The sequence below is a fragment of the Ochotona curzoniae genome, unplaced genomic scaffold (assembly GCF_017591425.1).
Source record: "Ochotona curzoniae isolate NIBS_2020 unplaced genomic scaffold, NIBS_Ocur_1.0 contig_4792, whole genome shotgun sequence".
Lineage (NCBI taxonomy): Eukaryota > Metazoa > Chordata > Mammalia > Lagomorpha > Ochotonidae > Ochotona > Ochotona curzoniae.
Window position 1 is genome coordinate 1,145,811 of NW_024466389.1, and position 25,936 is coordinate 1,171,746.

Genomic DNA, 25,936 nt, shown 5'->3' on the forward strand with positions numbered 1-25,936 from the left:
CACCCAGCCTCCTGAGCAGGCACTGCCAGGACCACCACCCCCAATGCCCTGGGTCCTGGGCGTGTCCCAGCCCCACCCCAGCCTCCTGAGCGGGCACTGCCAGGACCACCACCCCCAATGCCCTGGGTCCTGGGCGTGTCCCAGCCCCACCCCAGCTCCTGAGCGGGCACTGCCAGGACCACCACCCCCAATGCCCTGGGTCCTGGGCGTATCTCAGCCCCACCCAGCCTCCTGAGCGGGCACTGCCAGGACCACCACCCCCAATGCCCTGGGTCCTGGGCATGTCCCGGCCCCACCCAGCCTCCTGAGTAGGCACTGCCAGGACCACCACCCCCAATGCCCTGGGTCCTGGGTGTGTCCCAGCCCCACCCAGCCTCCTGGGTAGGCACTGCCAGGACCACCCCCCAATGCCCTGGGTCCTGGGCGTGTCCCAACCCCACCCAGCCTCCTGAGCGGGCACTGCCAGTACCATCCCCCAATGCCCTGGGTCCTGGGCGTGTCCCAGCCTCACCCAGCCTCCTGAGCAGGTGCTGCCAGGACCATCCCCCAATGCCCTGGGTCCTGGGCGTGTCCCAGCCTCACCCAGCCTCCTGAGCAGGTGCTGCCAGGACCACCCCCCAATGCCCTGGGTCCTGGGCACCTTCCCCACCCAGTCTCTAGGGTCCTCATGTGGCTCAGGGCCCAGAAGAGCAGCGCGTGGTGCTCTTGGGCCTGCGGGTTCCCAGCAGCTGGGCATTACACAGGGCAGCAGCTGGGCATTGTTGCTCTAGCTGCCCACAGCTGTCCCTGGGGTGGGGCAGGGCAGGGGCATGGCTCCGACAGCACCTGCTAAGATGCACTGTGGTACCTGGCAGGAACAGGGGCTGCCCAGGGGCTGGCACCCAGGCCCACACCCTCAGAGTCTGGAATGGACCAGGCAGTTATATCTGGGGTCCCTGCTAATAAGCTAGGACCCCAGCACCAAGCACCACTTGCCCCAGGGAAGCCGGGAGACACCTCTTCCTGCCTCAGGCCCCTGGTCTCAAGTCCCCTGCAGCCCAGGGGCTGTCAGGCTGGACACAGAGGCGGGGGGCCACTCTGGAGCAAACACCTGACCTTCCTGGGGAGATCCCCCCCCAACAGGACACTGCTCAGGGTGCCCAGGGGCCAGGGACCCAGACCCACGAAGCAGTGCCCACGGCAGACCCTACGGCAGGCCAGATCCCAGCAGGAACAAAGCGCCCCGGTAGCACTGGAGTGGTGCCTCACAGCACGGAGACAGCCAATGACAGGCCCTGCCCTCCAGCCAGCACCGCCTGCTGAGACCCCCAGAGCACAGGGTGGCCGGGCAGCCCCTCCCGTCCGTACACCATCACGGGTCCACCCAGGGCAAGCCATGGGGTGAGGGAGGGCAACCAGGTTTCCATGGAGACTGGAAGCCCCTCGCAGGACATGGGGGAGCGCTGGCGGGAGGGGCAGGCCACAAGCTGCCTCTTCAGGGGGCTTGTGGTGAAGAGCCCCCCACCGGCTCGCAGGCGCCCCCTTCAGGCACAGGCTAGGCTGCGGCCCTGAGGACCATCGCCCGACCCAGTGGCATCTGGTCCTACTTAGGCCCCAGCCGGGAGTGAGCCGCCTGCCGGGACACGTGAGTGTGGGCTGGCCGACTGCCCGCCTCATGGCAGCGGGGACCAGGAGGGAGGCCGCTCGGAACTGGCCGAGTCTCCACGGTGGAAAGAAGGGTCGACCCACCCCCAGCCTCCCAGGGCACAGACCGACAGGCCTCCTGGGCCAGAAGCCAGGGCTCAGCCTGTCCCCAGGCACCCGTGTCCAGAGCCAGCCAGGGGCAGGGATGCTGCAAGTGGGACAGCCACTCCCCACCTCCACACGCGGGGGCTGCAGCCCCTGCCCCCAGCCTCGCTCCTGACCTTCCTGCCCAGAGGCCACCAGTGCCGGGCAGGCCACGGTCTGCGTCCCACGTCCCCCTGGCACAGACCTGCAGAGGTGGCACAGGGCTGAGGCTCCACCTCTCAGCTACCCCTCCCCCAGGCACCCAGCTCCTTGAGACCTGGGGTTAGCAGCAGCGGCAGGGCCCCTGCAGACTGACCCCTGCACGGAGCCCCAGCCCTCTGCTTGCCCAGACCTGCCCTCAGCTTCCTCAGGTGCAGGTGGTGCCATGCTGTCTCATGGGGACAGACGGGCCCCTCAGCCCCAGCTACAGGGACTGGGCTGGAGTGACCAGGGTCCAGGCGACTCACCCAGGCAGGTCCTGCCGTCGCTGTGGAGCCGGAAGCCGGGCTTGCACTCACAGAGGTAGGAACCAGGGGTGTTCACACACCTGTGCTGGCAGCCGCCATTGTGCGCTTGGCACTCATCCACATCTGAGCAGGGAGAGGGGAGGTTAGCTGCCGGCACCAGCAGGACCAGCCCCTCCCGTGGCTTCTCAACCACGCCGGCAGGTCCCTCTCCGGCAGAGCCACCCCCGGGCAGGGGCAAGGCAGGAGAACGGACGGCCTGGCTTCCTTGCGGGCTGACGGGCAGAGCCTCCACTCTCCACGGGAGACAAAGGAGATGCTGGCCGGAGCAGTGGACAGCATCCCGGGGCCACGGCCACACTGCCCTCATCACCCCCGTTCCTGAGTGAGGGAGACCATGCAGAGGGGACAGGAACCCAAGGCAGGGCCAGGACTCCGCTTGGGGGACGCTGGCCTCTGACCCCACGGCCACCTGCGTGGTCCGCTGCGTCCCTCTGCCCCAGCCACGGCTGACCAGGAGTGGACACAGCACAGCCCCCGGGAGATGCGGAATGTGAGGTGGGGGCCTGGAAGGGCTCCCAGGACCCCTGTCTGGGCCGCTTCTGCAGGAATCCAGCGGGCAGCTGGAGACCCCCACACGTGCAGCAGCCAGAGAAGAAGCACACAGAGGGATGAAGGGAGCTGTGTGACCCCGGGGACACCCACGGGGGGACTTCCAGGATAGCTCAGGCACTGAGATGCCAGCTGTGCCCGGGGCCCCTGAGGACCAGTCCTCTCCAAGCCAGGGAGGTCAGGGGTGACCCAACACCCAGCAGGCTGAGACGCTGGCAAGGCCGCCCCTTGGGCCACGTGAGAAGGGACTGCAGGACAGGCCAACCTCACTGCCAGAGCCCAAGGAAAGCAGCTGGGTCCTGGCCGCAGGGGCACAGAGCTCAGAGCTGCCACATAGCCGAGTGTCCGCCATGTGGGAAACCCGCTCAGCGTGGTGAGGCAGCCAGGACTATCCACCGAGCTGAAGCCCCTCTAATTCTACTAGGCAAGCCCACTCACCAGCCACCACAGCCACCAGGCCACCCCCAGGCCCACGCCCTTGCCATGGGCCTGGAGGACACCGATGGCTCCTGGGCAAAAGCTGCTCACGCCAGCCTGTCTGCTCCTTGAAGGGTGCCACCAACCAGGCTGCACAGCCCACAGCAGCCCACGCTCTCAGACAGGACACAGAATGAGCCCCAGTGGCAGGGCCTCGTTCCACGTGTGAGCCGGGTCCACGGCAGGGACAGCCCAGGGTCCCTCCTAACCCCCGAACTCAGCCAGGCCAGGGGCACCTCCACCTGTGCCAGGAAGCCACAGTATCACCATCACCAGGCTCAGCCAGGGACTGGGCTGACTGGCAGCAAGGGACGTGGTCAGCTCAACAGCCAGTGGGTCTAAGCCACCACCTACAGCGCTGGCATCCCTCATGGGCGCCAGCTCAGGCCCCGGCTGTTCCATCTCCCACCCGTGGGCGCCAGCTCAGGCCCCGGCTGTTCCATCTCCCACCCGTGGGCGCCAGCTCAGGCCTCGGCTGTTCCATCTCCCACCCGTGGGCGCCAGCTCAGGCCCCGGCTGTTCCACCTCCCACCCATGGGCGCCAGCTCAGGCCCCGGCTGCTCCATCTCCCACCCATGGGCGCCAGCTCAGGTCCCGGCTGCTCCATCTCCCACCCGTGGGCGCCAGCTCAGGCCCCGGCTGTTCCATCTCCCACCCGTGGGCGCCAGCTCAGGCCCCGGCTGCTCCACCTCCCACCCAGCTCCCTGCTAACGTGCCTGGGGCAGCAGAGGGCAGCCACGCGCTTGGGCTCCTGCACTCACAGGGGAGACCCACATGGACTTCCAGGCTCCTGCCTTCAGCACAGCCCAGCCCTGGCCGTTCTGGCTGTTCGTGGCAGTGACCAACAAACGGAAACTCTCTCTTTGTTGATTCTACTGTTAAGATGAAAAGGCCCCCAACAGTCTCCTGAGCCTGGGAGACACAGGGGCCCAGGGTGAGGGGAGGATCTCGGGACCCAGCTGCGCAGGGCCAGAGGCAGCACCCCATCCAAGGGGGCTGGGGCTCCAGTGCCTTGCTCCGAGACCCCCGTGAGCACGGAACACAGCACCAGCAGAGCAGGTGTCACCGACGGCCGAAGGCTGCGACACCCAGCCCCTGCCCGCTGCTGTTGGCTACCAGCCCCAGCCCCTGCCCGCTGCTGTTGGCTAACAGGGAGGCTGAGGGGCCAGGCCCTGGAAGTGGGGACTCCTAGGGCTCTCACACAGCTCGCAGGCTGCTCTGAGGCAGGCTCTACAGCCCAGGCACCTCGGGACGCCGCTGGTCCAGGAGCCTGGAGTCCCTTGCAGGAGCGGGCCAGAGTGTCAGCAACAGCACGCCGGCCTTCCTGTAACACACACTGTAACCCCAGTGGCCCCCCCGCCCAGCCACTCCCAGCCCGCTCCCTCCGGAAAGACACAGGCTGGTCTCGTATCTCTCCACCACGGTGCCACCCTAGGAGTGATTGCAATCCGACCCCAGCCCCAAACCCTCTACCCTGGACAGTGCCTGTGTGTCTGCTGCCTTGTGGGGGCACAGTGCTGTGCTGGGTGGCTCAGAACTCCACCCACACACCTGCAGCTGCGGTCACAGCCCACGGAGCCATGGGTCAGCATTCTTCATGCAATGCCAGCTCAACAGCATGCCCCAAAGACACCAACATCCTCCCCAGGAGCTGCCCCAGCAAAGTGGTGCCAGACAGGGACAAGGAGGCACCCACCCTCCCAGGGAGGAGTCCTTGGGGCCAGCGGGTGAGGGTCAGGTCACAGTGCCCCCACCGCAGGGGACTGCACGGCTAGATGGCCACTGACACTTCCACAAGCTGCTCCCTCCTCCCACAGGCCTGGGCACCAGGGCCAGCCACTGGGCACAACACCTGCTCGCTCCACGCACCACAGCCTGGTCTGGCTCCATCCAAGCCCACCAGGAAGACTGGGAGAGGGGCTTCCAGGCCCCTCGTCCTGCAGCTGCCCACGGTGCTGGGCATCACGGGGCTGGGCTGACAGGGCCGTGAGCTACCCGTGGGATATCCCACCCTGATAGCGACATCCCCAGGGAGAGCTCCCCCACCATGGGGCAGACGCCAGGGCTGGTCTGCAGCCACTCAGCCTCGGCAGAGAGGACCGGGTGCATCTGAAACGCTGCCCAAACTTCCAGGAAATGCGGAGCCCCGTGGGACCCAGCCAGCCAGCCAGCCTGCCCTGCTCAGGGGCGGTCAAGTTCAGACTCCCGTACTACTTGTCCCACTCCCCAGACAGCAGGAGCCAGCCTGGACGCAGCACCCCAGGCCCCGTCCACACACCCCAGCCCAACACCTTTGGTGCTCCGTAGCCTCCTGGCCCCGGCTGGAGAGGTCACCCGCACTCAGTGGCACAGGGGCCTCCAGCAGGGCCAGTCCAGGGACAGAACCAGAGATGGGACAACTGCAGGAGAGATGGGGGCCGGTTCCCAGAGAGCCGCTCACCACATCGCTCCCCCCTACTCCCAAGACAAGGCAGGGCCAGGTCAGGGTGCCGCTAGGGCCTCTCGGGTGACCTGCAGTCCACTAAAGCTGAGGAAGGAGCAGGTAGCCAGCGGACACCTGTCACATCTCACCTCCCCCCCAGGAGTCCTGAAGACAGAGGCACTCTAGGTGCAAATCCCCAGGGCTGTGAGTGCGAAGGGGCACCCGTGTGGCCTCACAGGGGCTGAGGGCCCGCCCGCCCCCTGGGCACCTGGGCCCAGCATGCCCGCGCCAACTTTCAGCAGTGGAAACAAAGGGGTACGCACAAAGCAGGCCCCCTGGGTCAGCCCACCCCCAATTCCGCCGCGTGCCTGGTGCCCACCTGGCCTCTGGTCACCGGCGCTCACGGGGTAGCCGGCCTGGCCCAGCTGGCACGGGTAGCAACCCCTCCAGAGATAGCGGTAGTGCGTGCCCCCGACCCGCGCCAGGCCCCCCAGGAGTCCGAGACACCAGAGCGCGGCCAGCCTGCAGCGACCCCAGGACGCCTCCATGGCCGCTGGCCGGGCGCTCTGCTCCGGTCACTCGGGGCGCCCCGCTCGCAGCCGCTCCGATCCGATCCGCCGCCCCGAGCAGCTCCGGCCTGGCGCGCCCCGCCCCTCGGCTTTATGTTCTCAGCTTTCCCTCCGCCCCCCGCAGGTAACAGCCAAATCCGGGGCCGCCCCGACTCCGCCCCGTCGCCCCCAAGGGCGCTGCCTCCACCCCAGCCCGTGCCGGAGCCCCCAGGGCCCCGCGCCCGCCCGGTGCATTCCTGCGCGCTGCACACAGACAGGACCCAGACAGCCCCACGCACAGGGACACCCGCGGAGGCAGGCGCAAGCTCAGGCTCCCGGCGCAGTAAGGCAGGGAAGAGAGCCACCGCGGATGGAAGCCTCCAGAACGAGCTCGAGGACGACTGTTGCCACAGCAGTCAAGTGGGTGCGCTGGGCGGGAAGAAGCCCCAACCGCAGGCTGTGTCCAGGCCCCACCCCCAGTGCACTGGGGTCAGCAGAGCCCCCGTTTCCCCATAGCAGGCAGGCAGGCCTGGGCTGGCGAGCAGGGTCGTTGCTAGCAGGCGCAGCCAGCAGCACAGGACCCTCCCCGGCTGCAGCCTTGCCCAGCACATCCTCCAGTCATCCCAGCCTGTCCATGGTAATCACATTCCTCCCTCCCTCTCCGCCCCAGAGCTGCACCCTGCAAGGTGTGGCCACTCACAAGGCCACTCAAGCAGGGGCCACCACCACACAGGAAGGGCCATGGGCAACAGAGAAGCTGGGTGAGCAGGTTACAGTGAGCCAGAGGCAGCTGGACCACGGACCCAGCCAGGCTCTGCTCGCCACCCGCCCTGCTGGGCAACCTGGAGCCTTCCAGAGGCAGGCAGCCTCTTTCAGCCCTGCACTGTCTCCTCTGGCGCAGGGCTGTCTGTCATGTAGAGCCCATCCCATCCCACTGCTGCCAGCAGGGCACCCAGGGACCTGTCTGTCACTGAAGCCCCCCGGGTGAGCCCCTGTGCCATCCCAGCCCTGTGGGAGCTGCCCACAGCCCACCACACCAATGGACTTCAACTCCGTAAATCTCCCTGACACGTTAGCTGTCAGCTGCTGCCCCAACGACACCTTCCCTGCCCACTTACCATCGTGACAGGTGGCAAGGCCTGTGCCCAGCAGCCTCCATGGAGGTAACCTCCAGCTTGCACAGGTGCAAGGGCCAAGAGGCAGCCTATGGGGGCAGGGGGCCCTCGGGGGACTGCAGTCATCTGAGGCAGGCACACCTGTCTTCTTTCTTGGAGTGCTAAGGGCAGTTCCCCTGGACAGCACCCAGACCCTCCACTGACCATCACAGCACCCCCCCGCCGGGGCAAGTGTGGGACCAAGAGTTGACAGGCAGAGGCTGGGTGGATGGCTGGCCGTGCACCAGCAGCCATGGATGGCTGGCCACTGTCCACACCACGGTGGACACCCAAGGCCAACCTCCGAGACCCTGACGGCACCCACAGCACACTCCCCGGGGAGGCCGTGTCCCGGGCCTGCCTGCCTCCTGGCCGCACTGCCCGTGGCCCTGCTCCCAGAGTCATCTTGGGTGTGGCCAGCCAGGCAAGGGCTGGATGGAGTCTGTCAGCAGACACTGGGACGCTGCAGGGCAGCAGACGAGTCCCGGGACCCCACTGGCCTCAGAATGCTTATCTAAGGGTGGGAGGGGCCTGAGCTATGGGACAGCAGGGCCGGGGTCATGGCCACTGAGCTCTGGACACCAAGGCGGGGGGCGCTCCCACAGCCCAAGCAGGTGCAGGGGGCTTGCACAGCCGCACACTTCCCACCACTCAGCAGATCCCGGCAGGGCTGCCCCATCTCCCCCGACTCCGTGTCCTCAAGGAGCCAGTCTGGGTCACCATGGCAGAGCCCCAGGCCACCGTGTCCCCTGGGGCTGCCCCTGTACTCAGCCCACTCTTTGCTCACTGCTCATCCATTCATTAGCTCACGTGAGACACACACGTGTACCCGCTGTGCTGGTACCCAGCCTTGGCACGCTGCAGCGACCACATCCGACCAGGACACACATCTGGTTCCAGGCTCCTCTGGAGGCCCAGCCTCACTGGGACTCGGGCAGCCCGGACAGCACCCACAGCGACCAGCGACCGAGGCCAGGGCTGCCGCCGAGCACACACAGACGGCGGCCGTGTGGTCTGGAAGCGGTTTGGGAAATGCCTTCCCGATGCAGAACCGCACTGGGCGTCCCTGCCACGGAATGTCTGCCTGTCAGCAGGAAGGACTCGCCCCCGCCCGCCGGCTCCAACTCTGCCCCAGGCTGCCAGCCACAGGCTCCCTGGCCATGACCCAGGCTGGGCAAGAGACAGTGCCACCCCCAGTTGCCACTCCTGCCCCCACGGCGGGGGCCCATCTTGTCAGTGTGAGCTTTGGAGCCAGGCTCTGCGGGCAGACTAGAAGGGGCCAAGAGTCTGAACAACCCCCTCCCTGGCTGAGCCCCTGGCTAGGACACATCCTCTGATGCAAGCAGCAGTGTCCCAAGTGGAAGTAGGGGAGGCCGAGAGGGCTGCCTCAGTGCCCCAGGGGTCAAGGCTGGGCTGGGGACCTGCCAGAGTGACCCCTGTGCACACCGCCCATGTACTCAGTACATGCCCCTGAAGGAGCAATTCTGGCCCCCAACAGGCGGTGCGGTTGGCAAAGTCCTGTGGGGGTGGGGGGTGGGAGAGAAGCCACCGCAGACCACTGTTCCCATCCCAAGACAGCGAGGGTCACAGGACCAGGCCACACCCCCAGGCGTGTTGGCAGGTAGGGCAGGGACAGGGGGCACCCGGGTGAAGTGGGAAGGAGCAGTCGGGAGACCCCGCCGCTGGCCAGCTCTGGATCCTAAGGGCTCCACCTGCTGGGGGGCAGAGAAGGTGGGGGTGCTGCCATGAGGAGGGCACAGGTGGAGGTGGGGAGGGGAGCGTGGGGGCCAGGGAGGCGGCTGCACGGGCCTAGGCTTCCATCTAGCCGAGCAGGAGCTCGTGGTCTCTCACACCCCTTCCCACGGGGGGTCAGGGGACACACACCTGCCCAGAGGTGCCCAGCTTGGACCTCTCCAAAGCCCACCCAAACCTTCTCCCAGGGCGTACTTCAGAGGCCAAACATGCAGGGCCCCCTAGGCCGGGAGCACCCCCAGCCCTTCCGGATCCGTCTCATGGTAAATCCATTACCAGTCCCGCCCGTGCCCCAAGCCAGAAAGGGAAATCCAAACCTCCCCAGTTGCTCCCCCTTCCGCAGCTGTGCCGGCAGGGGCTGCACAAGCCAGGGCACGTGCCCGCACACACACACAGCCGCAGACCCTGGGGACCCAGCATGGCACAGCCCCAGCTCACAGCGCGCCGGGCAGCAGGTGGCCTGAGGGACCCTCGGCACAGCTCCGGTCACAGGGGGCTGCTCGATGGACTGACTGTCCGGGGCACCTGCATCCCAGCCTCACCAGGGCTTCCTGACTCTGTCCTGGAACCAGGGAGTCTCCTCCACTCTGATCACCACGAGGTGAGGCTGACCACACCAAGAGCTGATTCTCACTGGAGCTGCCAGGGGCGCAGCCACTGGCTATCACAGGGTCTACGGAGCCAGAAACCAGGAATGGCAGTGGAGGGAGCCGGGACAGCCCAGTGAGCAGCGGGGTGGGAGGGCTGGCTGAAGCAGCCCATGCCCAGTGGCCCACCTGTCCTCTAGGACCGCCTCCTATGGGTTTCCGAGGCCAGGCTGAACCTGTCTGCGGGACACCAAGTCCAGAGGGGTGGTGGCCAGCTCCTGCTCACTGCCCCGGCCTGGTGGGCACCCCAGGGCCTCCAGCAGCACCTGAGCGGCAGCTGCCAAGGCACAGCTTTGGTTTCTGTTGCTTCCAAGGCTCTTGACACTGCCTTGGCCCCCCAGCTCCTACCTAGCCACCAGCAGGCCCCAAAGCAGAAGCTGCGTGGGGCAGGTACGTCCCTGGGAAGTGCAGAGAAGCAACGGGGAGGCCTCTGGGCTCCACCTCCACGCCCACCTCCACGCCCAGCCCACCCTCCGGCAGGGTCCTCAAGGCGACTTCACCTTCAGGAAACGGAGCCCCCACCTCTCAACCCCCGAAGCGAGAAACGAAGGTAGGATTTTGTGGGTGTGTGGCTGAGGACCCAGCAGGGCCAGACAGGAGGGTGAGAGAGGGCCAGGGACAGTGTCAGCGGGACTCCTCCTGGGGGATGCCCCAAAGGAGGCCAGGGCGTGGCAGGGAAGGTGGCCCCTGGGGGCAAGGTGCACTCCCTGTTGCAAACCATAGGAGCTGAATGAGCTAGAGAGAAGCTGTGGGTGCAGGGGCACCAGGTGGGGGTGGGAACTCGTACAGGAGAGGCCAGGCAGGGTGTCGAGCAGGGGTGTGGGGGAGCGAGTTGAGAGCAGGGAGAACAGGGTGGTGGACAGGGCTTGATAGGCGGTGGGAGAAGGTGGGGAGGCTGGAGTGGCCGGCAGAAACCCGCCCCTCAGGGACATGAGCTCTGCCAGCCCCCAGCAGGCCGAGCAGACACTGCAGTCCTGGGGCCCCAGGCCGGCACCAGGCAGGGCAGGCACGGGGGAGAAAACATCTTCCTGGACACTCAGGCCAGCCGAGACCCCAGGAGCAACAGGGGAGAAAGCTGACTGAGGCTCCCTGGCCGCCCTCCCTGCCTCGCACACCCTGGCTCTGCAGTGAGAGCTCTGCCACCAGCCGACCCTCCTCCCAGTCCAGGGTAGCCCCGCCCCGCTAGAGAATTGGGGTTCACTGCCCAGGAGTATCCACGTTCTCGGCCTGAGCCCCTAGGGCTACGCCTGTCCATAGCCCTCCCCTCAGGCTCCAGTGGCCAGCTCAGCCCCCACCTGCACAGATGCCCAGAACGCAGCCACACGGAAGCTGCAGGCTGTCCACTGTGCAACTTCCTACTGACTTGCACATCCATGGCAGCCAGCGGCAGTCCCCCTGCAGGTCTTGGGCCAACACTGACGGCCATGGCTTGGCTGTGACCAAGAAAAAACCTGCCAGGAGTGACCCTGAGCCGAAGCAAGGAGGTGACAGCTCCAGCAGCTCGGACGCCTGCGTGGAGCCCCATCAGCCTGCCAGAGGCACGCAGGTGTGTGACCGGCAGCCCAGGGACAAGGAGCCAGGGAGGCTGGCTGTGGGGGCAGGATGCTGGCTCCGCGTGGCTCTGCAGCCCTGGGGCTGGGCAGGCCTCGCCTCCCCCTGCCTCAGTCCCCTCCTCTCAGAGGCACTTAGGGAGACGCTCTCACACGGGGCCAGACGGCTGGATGTGGACCGCATGGTCACTGGGACTTCACCAGGCACACTGGGCCCCAAGCAGTGGAAATGGGGGGCTGGGTTAGGGGTAGGTAGAGGTGGCAGTGCCAGGCCCTGCAGACAGAGCCAGGGTCCCAGGATGCATAGGGAGAGACCTACAGCATGGCTCCTGGGAGCAGGCATGGCCCGGGGCCTTGGGGTACCTGCCCTGGCACAGGATCTGCAGCAGCTGCCCTGCCCTCCCCCCACAGGGCCAGCACAGCTGGCCTGGATCAGGCACCTGTCAGCGGCTACGTCACTTCCACATTCCTGCCTCTCCCTGGGGATCGCAAGGCCTGCCAGCGCCCTAGATAGTGAGGCCGAGCATGGGTGAGTGACGGAGCCAGGGCCGCCACAGTCGCAGGCATCCAGGCTCCCTGGGGACAGCAGGGCCGTGGGCTGTGGCTGACCCACCTCACACGGTCCCCCTGCCCCTGAGAAAGACCAGCCCCACAGCATCTGCCCAGGCTTCTCCCAGTGCCCCCAGTGAAGGCCCCTGTCCCACCCTGGCAGCCCAGGGACCAAGCCCTCTGCACCCCGCCCACCATCTGGCCCTTTCCCAGGTCCCCCCTTGTCTCCGAGAAGTAGCAGGGGCAGCTGGGTGGGTTTGCGCCTCTGGGGTGGGAGGCCACCAGCTCCCAGCCTCACATCCCTCCAAAGGGGAGAGGACAGGTCCCCCCATGATGACATCATGGGGGTCTGCTGGCCACATGGGGCGGGAGCCCTGGCACAGCCCGGGGTGCCTTTGGGAATGGGGAGCTTCTGGGGCTGCTACAGACACCTGCCGTGGTCCCCCAGGCTGACGAGGCCTGAGACCCTCGCAGCGAGCAGACACAGGAGACAAGTGGCGGGGTGCAGCGGGCCAAGGCAGCAGACAGCACTGACCGGCCCTGCTGGCAGCTGGCCCATCATGGGGGACGCTGCTGCTGGCAGAAGCTGGGCCACGTCCCTGGAGGCAGACAGCATAACGCATCCCATTCACAGACCAGGAAACTGAGGTCCCGTTTATAGACCGGGCAGTGAGGTGCTCACAGAGCTCAGCTCAGCAGGGACACCAAGTCCATCCCGGCTGAATCAGGTCTGGCCCTGGAGGGTCATTGCAGGGACAGCTCACAGGCTCCCCACCTGCAGTGGCCGTGGGGCACAGCTGGCAGCGGCAAGCACCAGGTCCCCCGGGAGAGCAGCTGCTCCATCGGCCAGCCTGGTCACGCAAACTCCGCTGGGCGCTGGAAGGTCTTCCACGGCACAAGACACGTCCACCTGGAGACCAAGCCCTGGCGCCCACACAGAGCTGTGCACACCACCCCATCGCCCAGAGCCTCTCCACTGGGGGGGCACCCGCCACCCTGCCCCTTCCCTGGGGAGTGTCTCCAGCTCTTGCCCTTGGCGCCTGGGCCCCTCTGAGCCCCGCAGCCCTAGCCCATGCTCTCTGGCTGAGGACAGAGACACAGCAGGCTCCTGGCTGTCAGCACAGCCCCCCTCAGCCACGCGTGACTCACAGCCCCAGCCATCCCAAACACGCAGCGCTGGGGGCGGCAGACTCCCTGGGTGGGGGGGCGGGGGGGGCGGCGAGGCCAGGGAAGGGACAGGCAAGAGCTGGGCCAGGCCGCAGGACCGGGGGCACACCCAGCCAGGGCGGCCTCCATGCCCCTACCTGCAGCCTGTCTCCTTAGGGGAGCTCAGAGGAATGCACAAGGAAGCCGGCCCCAACCTGCTGGCTGGCGCTGTGCTGGGCTTGGCGGTGCCCCTCTGCAGGGCCGACTTCCCATGCCAGCCCTGGGCCCAGGGCAGCCACCGCCCACCCGAGCAGCTCGGAGCCACAGCCTTCCCGGAAGCAGGAACTGTGAGAGCCAGTGGAGGGTGGCAGTGGTGGCCCTGTCCTCTGGGGCCCCAGACATCCCCACAGGGACCCTGCCCTCTCTGGCCAGGCTGGTCATGGGTTTAACTCTAACCCCATCATGGCCGAAGGCAGCCCTGGCCAGGGACTGCTGTGTGGCCAAGCATCTCTGCCCCCTGAAGGCACGCACAGGTGCGCCGTGTGGCTTAGGACAGAGACCAGCAGGGCAGCCTGCTGGGGCCCTGCAGCTCCTCCCTCGAGAGCCCCCCGATGCAGAGCCCCCAGCTGCCCAGCCCAGACAGCAGGGCTGCTGTCACAGGAGCAGACCCCGTGGGCCGTATGACACCCCCTCTGTGGCCATGCCTGGAGCCACGGAGGGCAGCGGGTATGGCGGGAGGGCAGGCACTGGCAGCTGGCAGCCCCTCCAGTCCCTAGGCTGGGCATCCCTCCCCCACCCCGGGTGACCTGCCCTGGAGCCGGAGGAGCAGGGGCAGCGCGGGGGGCGGGTGGGTGAGCAGCTGTCCCCCAGGCTCCCAAGCCGTCTGGGGAACCCCCAGGCCTCCTGCGGGTCATGGGAACATGCTGGCAAGAAGCGAGAGCGCTGTGTTCCCAGGCCATCCGGGCGGGGCGGCCTCCCCGTCTTCCCCGACCCTGGCCTGACAGACAGCTCGCAGCTGGACAGCGGGCGGCTGCTGGCGGCTGGCTCAGCTCAGGCCGCTCCAGGAGACCGTCTGAACTTGTGAGCGCAGGCCACAGGTGGCTGCTCCTGCTGGCCTGAGGGTTCTCCCAGGGCCTCAGCTGCCCAGGCGACCCTGACAGGGGCATAGCAGGGCATGCCTCACCCCCCCACCCCCGTGCCTCCTGGCTCCAGCTCCTCTCTGGGGACTCCCTGTGTCTGTCCTTGACTTTGCTTCCAGCCTCAGACCACCAAGTCCCACACATGGGCTCCCACAAGCCTCGGCTCCCTGCAGCCAGGTGTGACCACAGCCCCAGGCACCCCGGGCACCTCCCTCCAACCCCTGCTCCTTCCAGCCAATGTCAGCGGTGGGCACCAGATGAGAGCATTGTCCACATCTAGCGGGTGAGCCGCCGGCCGGACAGGACCTCCCCGCCACCCCCAGAGGGTGCCTTTCTTTGGCCCTGCTGTGCTCTGGGCTAACTGACCGCTAGAGCCCTCAGTGCCCCCAGGAACACCAGGACTGCCCAGCTTCCCAAGCGGTCACCCTCACAGCTGCCCAGTCCCACACCAGCCTCTGGGTCAGGAGCCCCAGGGAATCCTGGGAGTGGTCCAGGTGGCTGGCAGGGCTGGCAGGACCCTCAACCTGGCTCCTGCCTGGGCAGGCACAGCCCCCTGGCCTTCCTGCTCACACTCCCATTGGCTGAAGACCAAGAAACGGAGGCTGCCCACGGAGGATGAGGCCACGCTGGGCCTGGCCTGGGGCCTCTGCCCGCCTCTGCAGAGCTGCCCCGGCTGAGGCCCAGGTCACGCAAACTGCTCAAGGCCGAGCTGTCAGTGGACAGAGCCTGGAGCAGGCTCACAGCCAGTGGGACCCCAACCCGCCTCGGACACAAGCCCCACCTGCCCAGGGGCCGCAGAGCCCAGCACCAACCCCGCCGGGCCTGGCCAGCCCGCAGCTCTCCCAGTTGTGGTGTCTCTCACTGCACCTCTTGGGGGGCTGTGCCTGGAGGCCCTCCCCGGTGGGGGGAGCCAAGCCCTATGAGAAAGGCTGTGCAAGAACAGCAGAGCGGCTGGCCTGGACGGCTGGGACGCAGCTGCCAGCCTGGTCCCCCTTGAGGGCTGTGTCAGAGCTGGGGTGCCCGAGCTTCCCCGTGGGCCCAGGGAGGTTAACGAGGCCACCCGTATCTAGCAGTGCTGGGCCTCAGGACAGGGCAGCTCCACAATGTCCACCCCAGACCTTCCTGGGCAGGTGGGTGATGGTGCCCACCGCGGCCCGGGCCCCCAGGGCTCCCCACAACCACAGAGAAAGCCGCAGGTCTGAGCCAGGCATGGCAGCCCCCTTGGCCTCCAACTGCCCATGCTGTGTGCCCCTCCACTGCTCGGCTGGGCCTCTCTGGGTGCCCACAGCCCACGTGGCGGCACCAGGTGACCCGTCCATGGTGGACCATAAGTGCCTCAGGACTGGCCCCTCTCACCTCAGGTCCCCCACCCAGCCAGCACCCCAGGGGGTCCCAGGCCATCCTGATGGAATGTTAAGTGAATGTCAGGCACCTGTAAGGGCCTCCAGGAGGGAGCTAGAGCCAGGCAGCTGGGCCAGCCCGTGGGGAGCAGCCATCAGAGGGATCCAGGGCCACAGTGGGGGACAGGACGGGGCAGCCACATCCCCAGTGGTGCATGGCACACATCTGTCAGGCCTTCAGGAGCCTGGCATGCAGGTGCCAGCCCCCAAAGGTTGCCCTGCCACATCTTACCAACACCCACGCCAGGGACCCCTGCTCTCTCCGCAGCTGCAGGAGGAGGCTGAAGCCACCAGACAGAGGGCAGGGCATCGCGGGGAAGGCCGGCGGCCCTGCTCCCACCCCGCTAGCAGGTTCCACCCAGAACACATAGACGCTTGCACTCGTAGCCCACTGACCCACACATTCACCCACGGGCAGTGGGTAGCAGAGGGGTGTCCACCCACAGGTACCGTGATGAACCAAGGCTCAGTCACTAGCAGGCGTGACAGACATTGCATGGGGTCTGGAGAACTTGAAGCTAAAGATGGAAGAGAGAAATCCACAGGGGTGGGCAAGACGCCGGTCATCCCGGCGGGGGACGAGGAGCGGGCAGGACGCCGGCAATCCCGGGCACGCTGGCCATCCTTGGGGGGACGGGGAGCGGGCAGGACGCCGGCAATCCCGGGCATGCTGGTCATCCCTGGGGGGACGGGGAGTGGGCAGGACGCCGGTCATCCCGGGCATGCTGGCCATCCGGGGGGGTACGGGGAGTGGGCAGGACGCCGGTCATCCCGGGGGGGGACGAGGAGCGGGCAGGACGCCGGCAATCCCGGGCACGCTGGCCATCCTTGGGGGGACAGGGAGCGGGCAGGACGCCGGCCATCCCGGGGGGGACGGAGAGTGGGCAGGGAGGTGCTGGTCCTGTGAGGGAGTGTGGGCTGTGTGCACCTGCTGGATGCCACTGAAATTCATGTAACGTGAATTTCACCTGGATCAGAAACCAGACTGAGATCTTCAAGGGAATGGAGCAGAGGGGGGAGGGCACCCAGGCCCGGAGCTGTCTTCAGGGGCCCCACCTCGCCCCACCTGCCCCCCACCTGGACTTTGGGGGCCGAGCCTCAGCCTCCCCACGCTGGCCCAGCCTCCCCACGCTGGCCCAGCCTCCCCGATGGTGGCGGGGACACATGGCAGACCCTCCCCCAGGTGTCCATCTGTCGCCTGGCACAGTGATGGACGGGCACCCCGTGTGGGCGGGGCCCAGTCCATCTGCTCGGAGCAGCTGCTGGAGCTGCCCACCAACTGGAAGCTGCAGATCCCCTCAGCGTCTCTCCCACGGCCCCTGCTCCCCGTGCGGGCAACAAAACGCGTTGCCCAGGAGCGTGAGCCCGGGACGCGAGGCCCCCACAGCAGGGATGCATGGGTGTGGAGCGCAGGCTGCAGGTTGCTGGGGGTCACAGGGCCCTGTGGGTGGGAAATGGGGAGTCCCTGGGGAGAGCTGCTAGCGCCACCCTACTCTGTCCCTCCCTGGCCTTCTCTGTGGCAAAGCTGGCTCCCAGAAGTCCCCAAGCTGCACCCAGGGTTCTGGCTGTAGCTGTCCCCATCAGCCCAGGCTCCAGCACAAGCGCTCTGGACCTTCAGGGAGAGGGCAGGCGATGCCCACGGGGTCTGAGGAGCCTCCCTCCTTGCGTGTGTTTGGGCTCAGCCAGAAGCCAGGGTCCCTGGGATGTGGACTCCAGGCTGGCTTGGCCTCTGGGGACACAGGGCCCCATCCCCAAATCCCCTGGGCTCCAAGGGGACAGAAACACGTGGTGTGGAGACGCCAGGCAGATCCAGGCGGGCCCCGTGCAGCAGACACGAAGGCGTAGGCACCAGGGCCCCCTGGGCTTGGCCCAGGCCCTCCTGAGCAGGAGCCCACAGCCCTGGCTGATGTTTGCAGCTGCATGGGGCCCCAGGGAGCTCTCCCCACCTTTTTGGGTTCCCACCCTGCGCCGCCAGGCCCGGCCCCTGCCTTGGCTTGTACCAGAAGCTCCACTGAGCTTCTGAGCTCCCAAGGCAAGGAACTGCCAAGAAGGGTGGGACAGAGCTGGCAACCACAGGTAGACGCACCCCTGCCCCTGGCTGGGGAAATCCATTGTCTCAGGACCTGAGCCAGCACCCTCCACCCCAGGGCAGGTGAAGGCTGCCCAGGGCCCGCCCCTGCCCACCCTCCTGCAGGCCCAGGCCAGTGGGGCCCCTTCTCCAAGTTGGATGCCCATGGCCAGGCTGTGCCTGTCACAAGGGATGTGACCTCATGCCCTGGGCACCAAGCCAGGGCGCCCGTGTGAACAGCCCCCACCAGGACTTTACAGGGGAGCCCCACCGGTAACAGCACCCAGGATCCTGGGCCAATGGGTCCACCCCATGAACTTCCTAGGATGGACAAGTGTCACGCTGGCATTACATAGCTGGCAAGGGAACGGGCAGGCCTTGAACTGCTCTGTGCAAGGAATGAGACGCGTTGGCTTGCCTCCCCCTGCAGCCAGAGGGAGGTAGGGATTCCACAGTGGGCTTCCCGGCCACTGCTGCCAAGGCCACTTGGGGGCAGGTCCTGGAGGTGGTATGTCCACTCTGGGAACACCTGCAGGATGGCCACCCCAGGCTGGGAAATGGGAGTTCAGGATGGACCCTTCAGAAGGCAGAAGAGACCACCCCACGGTGACAGGTGGCCAGGGCACATCACAGCAAGATCCAAAAGGGGCGGAGCCTGGGGCTGGAGGTGGAGCCTGGGATGGGGTGAAGCCTGGGGATGGAGTGGAGCCTGGGGCAAGGAGGCAGAGCCTTGGAATGAGAGGTGGAGCCTGGGGATGGGATGGAGCCTGGGGCTGGAGGTGGAGCCTGGAGATGGAGGTGGAGCCTGGGGCTGGAGGTGGAGCCTGGGATGGGGTGGAGCCTGGGTATTGGGTGGAGCCTGGAGATGGAGGTGGAGCCTGGGGATGGAGGTGGAGCCTGGGGATGGAGGTGGAGCCTGGGGATGGGGTGGAGCCTGGAGATGGGAGGTGGAGCCTGGGTATTGGGTGGAGCCTGGGGATGGGGTGGAGCCTGAGGATGGAGGTGGAGCCTGGGTATTGGGTGGAGCCTGGGGATGGGGTGGAGCCTGAGATGGAGGTGGAGCCTGGGGATGGAGGTGGAGCCTGGAGATGGAGATGGAGCCTGAGGATGGAGGTGGAGCCTGAGGATGGAGGTGGAGCCTGGGTATTGGGTGGAGCCTGGGGATGGGGTGGAGCCTGGGGATGGGGTGGAGCCTGGAGATGGGAGGTGGGACTGGGCCGGCCTTGCCCCATTTTCCCAGTCTGCCTTTAGTTGGTGCCCGCAGTGGGTAGGGTAGCAGCTGCGAAGAGACACAGCGTCCTGACCTCTAGAGCCCATTTCTGTGCCACCTGCCCCACACAGGGTGCATCAAGGCCAACCTCAGATCCACAACACAGCCTTGACCCGACACCACAGTCGGGTGGGAGGCTGACAGCCAGTGGCGAGGACGCGGGATGTGGCGGTGGCAACCGGCAACAGAGAAAGAAGCCACACCCCAAAGCTGCGAAAGGGGTGGACAGAGCCTCCCCTGGAGGCCCCAGGAGGACCTGGCCAGGCCTCCCCTGATTCAGCCCAGAGAACTGCAAGGGGACAGACCCATGAGGTTGTGGACTGCTAGGCCAGCAATGCCTGGGACAGGTCAGCATCTCCCAGAGATCAGAACTGAAGCCCTGTCCACCTGCCGGCTCTGCGCATGGCCCCAGCCAGTGGCAGGGTCAGCCTGCCCACTACTGCCTACACAAGCCCCCTGCTAGGTGGCCACCTCTGCCCGGCAGCCAGAACATTCCAAGCCTCGTTCTCAGGCGGCTTGCCCCACCTCAGCAAGCTCCAAGAAGCCCTGAGCTATCCACGGGCACCCAGAGGTCCCTCTGTGCAGGCAATGCTTCTGTGCCAGCTCAGCGCCAGCTCAGCCAGGCTATGCTGGAGGGTCGGCATCCCCAAGCAGGGGCCATCTCTCCATCTCACCTAACCACAGCCAATCCCAGTCACTCCGGGCGGCTCCAAGGCTGAAGGGTCCCCTTCCCCCCTCCCACCTCTGCCTCCATCTCCCTGCCTGGGGTGTGCCTCGCCCACTACACCCCTGCCTGGCGCATGCCTTGCCCACTACACCCCTGCCTGGGGCGTGCCTCCTATACCAACCCCTTCCATGCCTTCTTGCTTCCCTCCCAGCTGCAGGCCAAAGCCACGCCCCCAACCCAACAGTGACCCTGCCACACTAGTGCCTGGGACTGGCCTCAGAAGGACACCTGCGGCCCGGCCGCCCAGCAGCCTGCCATGTGGCCACCATGTCCCCCAGCAAACCAGTGCCCCAGGACACCCTGGCAAGCCCCTGCCTGTTGCTGGGATGGGGGTAGGCACAGTGCCTGTGCAGCTGGCCTGGGCCTGGCCATGGAAGACCTCAGCCCATGGCCACTCTGTGTCAGCCAGCAAGTACTGGGGACAAGCCCAGCTGCAAACACAAGGCAGGGAGGACCATGTGCAGGACCACGTGTCAGGTCTTACTCAGCCCTGCTTTGGGATGCAAGGAGAAGCCCTGGGGCTTGGGGGAGGGCAGTAGTGCAGCACGCATGCATGGGAACCCTGGGCTCATCTCACAGCTGAGGTCTCTCTCTGTTAGGCCAGCGTGGGGTTTATCACTGAGTAGAACACAGCGCCCCCTGGTGTCTCCTTCCACCACATCAGCATCTGGCCGTGGTGTGGCACAGGGTGACACAGGCCACGTGACAGGAGGCCACGTGACAGGGGCACCCCGTGCCTCGGGACAGCAGCCACACGTGGCCACAGGGACACACAGGCCACTCCCAGAGACCACGTGAAGGGGGCATCCTGTGCCTCGGGACAACAGCCACATGTGGCCACGGGGAGACACAGGTCACTGCCAGAGGCCACGTGAAGGGGGCACCCCATGCCTCCGGACAGCAGCCACACGAGGCCAACCCCATGGCATCACATCAGGCGGAGTGGCTGCCCTAAACCCCCCATTCCAGTTGCTGCCTGCCCTGCGAGGGCTGACCTGTTTGCTGAGGGGGACGCTCAGGTAGGCCCTGGTTTTAGGGGGACCCCCCCAGGTGCCAACAGCCCCTTGCCAGCTGTGGCATCCAGGGCAACACAGGCCCCGCCTGCTCCAGTGCCAGGGCCACCTGGGAAAGGCCCTCCCAGCACTGTAGTCCTTGCCCTCAGACCAGCCATGCGTGGCCAGCATCCCTCCGGCCCTCGGCTGCCCCAGTCACAGGTCCAGGGGCCGCCCCCTCAGGAGCCCAGAGGTGGTCCGCAGCTCGGGAGCAGCTTCGAATCCTCATGAAGCCCCTGTGGCGTGGGCAGGCGGTGCCAGGAGGGGAAGGACCACTGGGTAACTCCAAGAGAAGCAGGCTTGACTGCAGGGAGGAGTGTCAACCTGGGGCGGAACTGTGGGGTGGGCCAGGGCGAGGCTGGGGAGTGCCACCAGCCACCGCCCCCATGGGAGACTCATGGGGGCCAACCCACGGGGGCCCGGCAGTGGAAAGCAGTGTACACGGCTGGGCTCCACCAGGTCTGGTCCCCCGCACGCACTGGACAGCACGGACGTGGGAGTTGGAATCCTCCTGCTTGTGTCTGGCGCAGCAAGCCCAGTGGGAGCCAAGAACATTCTTCAGGTCCCCCCAGCCAGCTCCCGCTCCCCGCCGTGGCCTCGGTGCAGCCAGGAGGGGCTGGATGGACCAAGCCGGCACATCCTCACTCCCACCTGACCCCCTGTCTCTGTGAAAGGGCTGGTTCCCACCCGGACCCATGACAGGGTACGGGCTGCAGGCCCGCCCTCGGGCTCAGCCAGCTATCCACTCTCTGCTCACTTCTCCCAGGCCTCTGGCCAGCGAAGCACCTCCCCCACCCAACGCCAACAAAGGGGGCTGTTCCCTCCCTCTGGACCCCGGACCCCCGTCACCCGGGGCCCCCAGCTCAAGTCACCACCCCCTGTGGCCACACAGCCCAGTCCCTGGAATCCTGCCTCCGCCCCTGCTTCTGGAGGGGGTTCCTAAAGCAGGTGTCAGGCCCCACATCACCCCCGACTCACTGCTCTGGGCCACCTGACCCCGGGAGACGCCCTCCCAGCCCGGCTCAGTCTGCTGGAACCCACCTGCTGGAGCTCCCCACCCCTGGCCTCTCTCTGGCCTTGGTAGCTGACCCCAGGGCAAGACCTGGTGTGCTGGAGCCCAGATAGACACAGTATGGAAAGGGCAGCATGGGGTACCCTGGCCGTTCCCCTGTCCGGCCTGGAAGCTCCCTCCCAAGTCTGGTCCTCTCTCCACCATCCAGGCCCCCACTCCTGTGCTGGACACATGCTGGAGTGGACGAGACAGAGACGCAGTGGACCCAGAGCAGGCCCAGCCTCAGTCCCAGGCCTTCACCGGCAGCTGGCTCCTGGTCCTAGCTCATGGCTGTGGCTTTCCTGTCCTGCCGCCAGGGGGCGCCCATGTGCCATCCTGGACCCGTGGATGGGGCCAGCAGGGGAAGCCTGCAGCTGGGGCAGGAGGGACCCTGAGCAGCCCTGCACCTGCCCCATGTGGGCAGGGAGAGCTGCGGAACTGTGGGTTCTGGGACACCCCTCCCCCCAGGGGGCATCTGGGTGAAGCCCCCAGGCCTGTCACCTCCAGCTGGGTGTTCCAGAGGTGCCACCGGCCTCCATACCATTCATTCACTCCCTGGGGCAATACTCGCTTAAGGCCCTGCCCAGCACAGGCTCCAGTACGGTGCTGAGATGGTGACCCCAAGGTCCCACAGAAGCCTCTATGGTGACAGGGGTCTTTCCACCCCAAATGCCCCCCAAGCCTGATCCGCACGGGCCACGCAGCCTGGTCCGCACAGGCCACGCAGCCTGATTCACATGGGCCACGCAGCCTGGTCCGCTTGGGCCACGCAGCAGGACACCACCCTTCCTGGAGTGACCACAGGAACCCAGACACATCACGCTGGGTCTTCCCAGCCGCACATAATTACGATGGAGACAAGAGGCCACACACAGCTAGCCCAGGGCTCGTCTGGCTGCCTGCTTGCTCCAGGCTGGCCATGCATCCCACCAGCCCGAGGCCATGGCTCACAGGCCTCAGGGGCCAGGCTACCAAGTCCTACCGTCCCCAACACCTGCAAAACACCGGGGTTTCTGACAACCCTCTGGGTTTGGGAGGTGAGCAGGTGCGGAGAGCTGGACTGGGAGGTAGGCATCTCCGGCCATGGATTACAGAAGGGGCCCTGGCAGGTGACCCTTGCACCAAACCAGAGAGCTTGGCCACCTGCAGTGCAGCCAGCAGAGGGGGAAGCTTGGCTGCGTGGCCAGCCAGTCTACAGCGCCCCCGTGTCCACGCCGACCCACATGGACCTGAGCCAAGATCTCTGGGCACCTTCCATGTCTGCCAAGGATGTCACCACAGCCCCCTTCCCGACAAGCAGGGCTGGAGCCTGTGGGTCCCACACAGGGCACAGGGGCCATGGGGGGTGGCACTCCAATAGCCCCCTCCCAACGAGCAGGGCTGGAGCCTGTGGGTCCCACACAGGGCACAGGGGCCATGGGGGGGTGGCACTCCAACAGCCCCCTCCCAAAAAGGAGGGCTGGAGCCTGTAGGTCCCACACAGGGCACAAGGGCCATGGGGGGTGGCACTCCAACAGCCCCCTCCCAAAAAGGAGGGCTGGAGCCTGTGGGTCCCACACAGGGCACAGGGGCCATGGGGGGTGGCACTCCAAGAAGGGAGAGGTAGGGCGAGCCCAGCAGCCTGGCCCCCGGGAAGCTGGCCTCCCTTGAGGGACTGAGTGGCCCTCTGTAGGCTGGTGGCACGCAGTGACACGCCACATAGGGCGCAGCGCATGCCACTTACTCCCCGCCCCCCCAGAACCATGTGAGGGCAGAGGTCACCCCAAGGAAGCCCCCAGCCTGACACTCCAGCTTCCTGTGCAGGCCCTGTGGGGAGCCCTCGAAGACGGGTCAGCCTCGGGCAGTGCCCACCTGCTCTGAGCTCAGTGTCCCTGCAATGAGTGACCACACCCCTCGGCACCAGGCCACGGGGCTAGCGTCCGGTGCGTCGGCCAGCACGCGGCCACTGCCCTGGGGCCAGCACGTGGTCACTGGCCTGGGACCAGCACGCAGTCACTGGCCTGGCTTGCCACACTGGCAGTTGCTGACCTAGCTTTACCCCTCCTCTTCCTGGGGCAGAAGGCACAGTGCCAGCCCCAGGAGCCAAGGCTGTGCCCAGGAAGCTGTGACAGGCTGGTGTCCCTGGTGCGTGGAGAGGCCTGGCTGGGCTCAGCATCACAGTACCTGAAGGCCAGGGACCCTCCGAGGGGCTTGGTCAATGGCTGCATGCCGGCCAGGCCTCGCCACCCCAGGGCTCCCTGGGCCTGTGGGCACCAGTGCTGACTGCTGCTTCTGAGCCAGGGTGGCCCGGGTGGCCCTGGGTAAGTAAGGATGGCCTGGGCAGCCCTGGACCCATGACTCCTGGTGCCTGGACATCTGTCCCATGGACAGTGCTGCTGTGAGGGGGCTTTCCTGCTGCTCCGGGTCCCAGCCAGCAGGTTCTGGCCCGAGACACCTGCACTGCAGCCCCGCACAGAGGCCCTGAGAAGCTGTCGGCCCCTCACTGCTGCCTTCCCAGCCACACTTGTCCTGTTAGCTGGCCTGGCTCAGCGTGATGCTGCCCAGACCCAGGCTGGACTGGACGCAGAGGGCCGAGCCCTGCCCTGGAATGCCTGGGGCAGACGCGGGCGCCAGCCTCCCAGCTCACAGCCCCTCATTAATCACCCCGCCCCAGCACGCCTGAACGCCAAGATCAGCAGATTTCCCTGGAATCTGCCTCCCTGGACAGCCCCCGGCTGGGGCAGCCAGTGCTCGGTGAAGCTGGCACGAGGCAGCACCTGGCTAGCACTGCGGGCAGCTCGGGAAGGCCGGGCGCTTCCCCGCTGGACGAGACCCTGCAGGTCAGTATTGCCACAGGTGTCCCCACAGACAAGCCCCTCCACTGGGGGCACTGGGCCGTTTCCTCGCCATCCCCCTCCCACTGGCTTTCTCCACACCCCGATCAGGTAACCTAGAGGGCTGCACTGGAGACACGGACAGCAGGGAGTGGGCACAGCTGGGCACAGCACCCTGAGGTACACACAGGGAGGCGAGTCTGCAGAGCTCCAACAGGGACCAGGGAGTCCGTTCTAATCCAGAAAGCAGTGTGGTTAACGGACCTGTGCAAGGACCCAAACTGGACCGCGATTCCCATGAGACCCACGCCCTAACACAGGAGACCACGCCCTAACACAGGAGACCACGCCCTAACAGGAGACCACGCCCTAACAGGAGACCCAAGCTTGGCAGGACAGACCTGTGGCTGTCACCGTGACCCCCACTCAGGCTGCACATGCGTTAGGAGGAAGCCCACCTGGGGAAGCTTGTGTTCCATGTGGGACCAGCCCTGTCACAAAAGGTTCTGACAACACCGGAGGGGGGCCTAGGACCCCTGCAGGACACCCGAGGGGGACCCAGGACCCCTGCAGGTCCAGCACCGCTGGAGGACTGGCTCTCCTGGGAGGACGCAGCTCACCCGGGCCTTGCTCCAGGGCCTTGGGGAGTGGCTCTGGGCTTTCCTGATGCAATTCCAGCTAAGCAGGAGAGGCCCTGGGGAGGTGCACCCTGGGCCCTGTCCCCTTCCTGGCTCTGGAGAGCTGGCTGCCCTGGCCAGGGCTGGCTGCGACCCTGGACCCCATGCCCTGGGGAGCTCACTGCTTTGGTCAGGTGCTGTGGCCCTGGACCCCCGTCCCGAGACCTGGGGGTCCTTGCGGGTCGCAGCTGCTCAGGGTCCTGTGTTGCAGGTGAGGGCAGGGCCAGGACCACCCCAGACCCAGAGAGAAGGGCCTGCCTGGGGCCTCCTGAGGGACACAAGAAGCCCCCGTGTGCACCTGGCACGCAGGTCCCCAGCCCTTGAAGAGCCTCTAGGACTGGGGTGAGGGAAGATCCTGCACTAGCTGGGGTGTGCCCACCCCCTGTGCCCAAGCCCCCACTCTCTGCCCTCCTACCCGTTCTGAGATGGCTCTCAGAGTTGACCAGGGCAGGAAGGGTCTCGACCCAGGGCTCTGTGGCCAGGATCCCTGCTGGAGGGACGGGCTGTGCTTGGGCCGGGTGGCCGGGAGCCCCTGCAGAACCCCCGCCAGTTCTGCAAACATGCCCTGTGGGAACAACCCACTTGTCAGCCCTGCCTGGCCACCCACAACAGCTCCTCTGTGCCGCTTGCTGTGCCCTCTGGACCTGGGCC

The 25,936-nt window shown here is 66.7% G+C and overlaps 1 protein-coding gene across 1 annotated transcript in view; it reads right to left on the reverse strand.

Annotated features, from left to right (window-relative positions):
- The window catches only part of MEGF6 (multiple EGF like domains 6), a 65,526-nt gene that overhangs the window by 17,630 nt on the left and 21,960 nt on the right, over positions 1-25,936 (reverse strand). The window contains exons 5-9 of the mRNA XM_040987589.1: positions 20,650-20,668; positions 13,489-13,510; positions 8,715-8,731; positions 3,306-3,349; positions 2,235-2,381 (exon numbers count right to left, since the gene is read on the reverse strand). Of these exons, the coding sequence (XP_040843523.1) occupies positions 2,235-2,381; positions 3,306-3,349; positions 8,715-8,731; positions 13,489-13,510; positions 20,650-20,668 (249 nt within the window). The remainder of the gene's footprint in view (positions 1-2,234; positions 2,382-3,305; positions 3,350-8,714; positions 8,732-13,488; positions 13,511-20,649; positions 20,669-25,936) is intronic.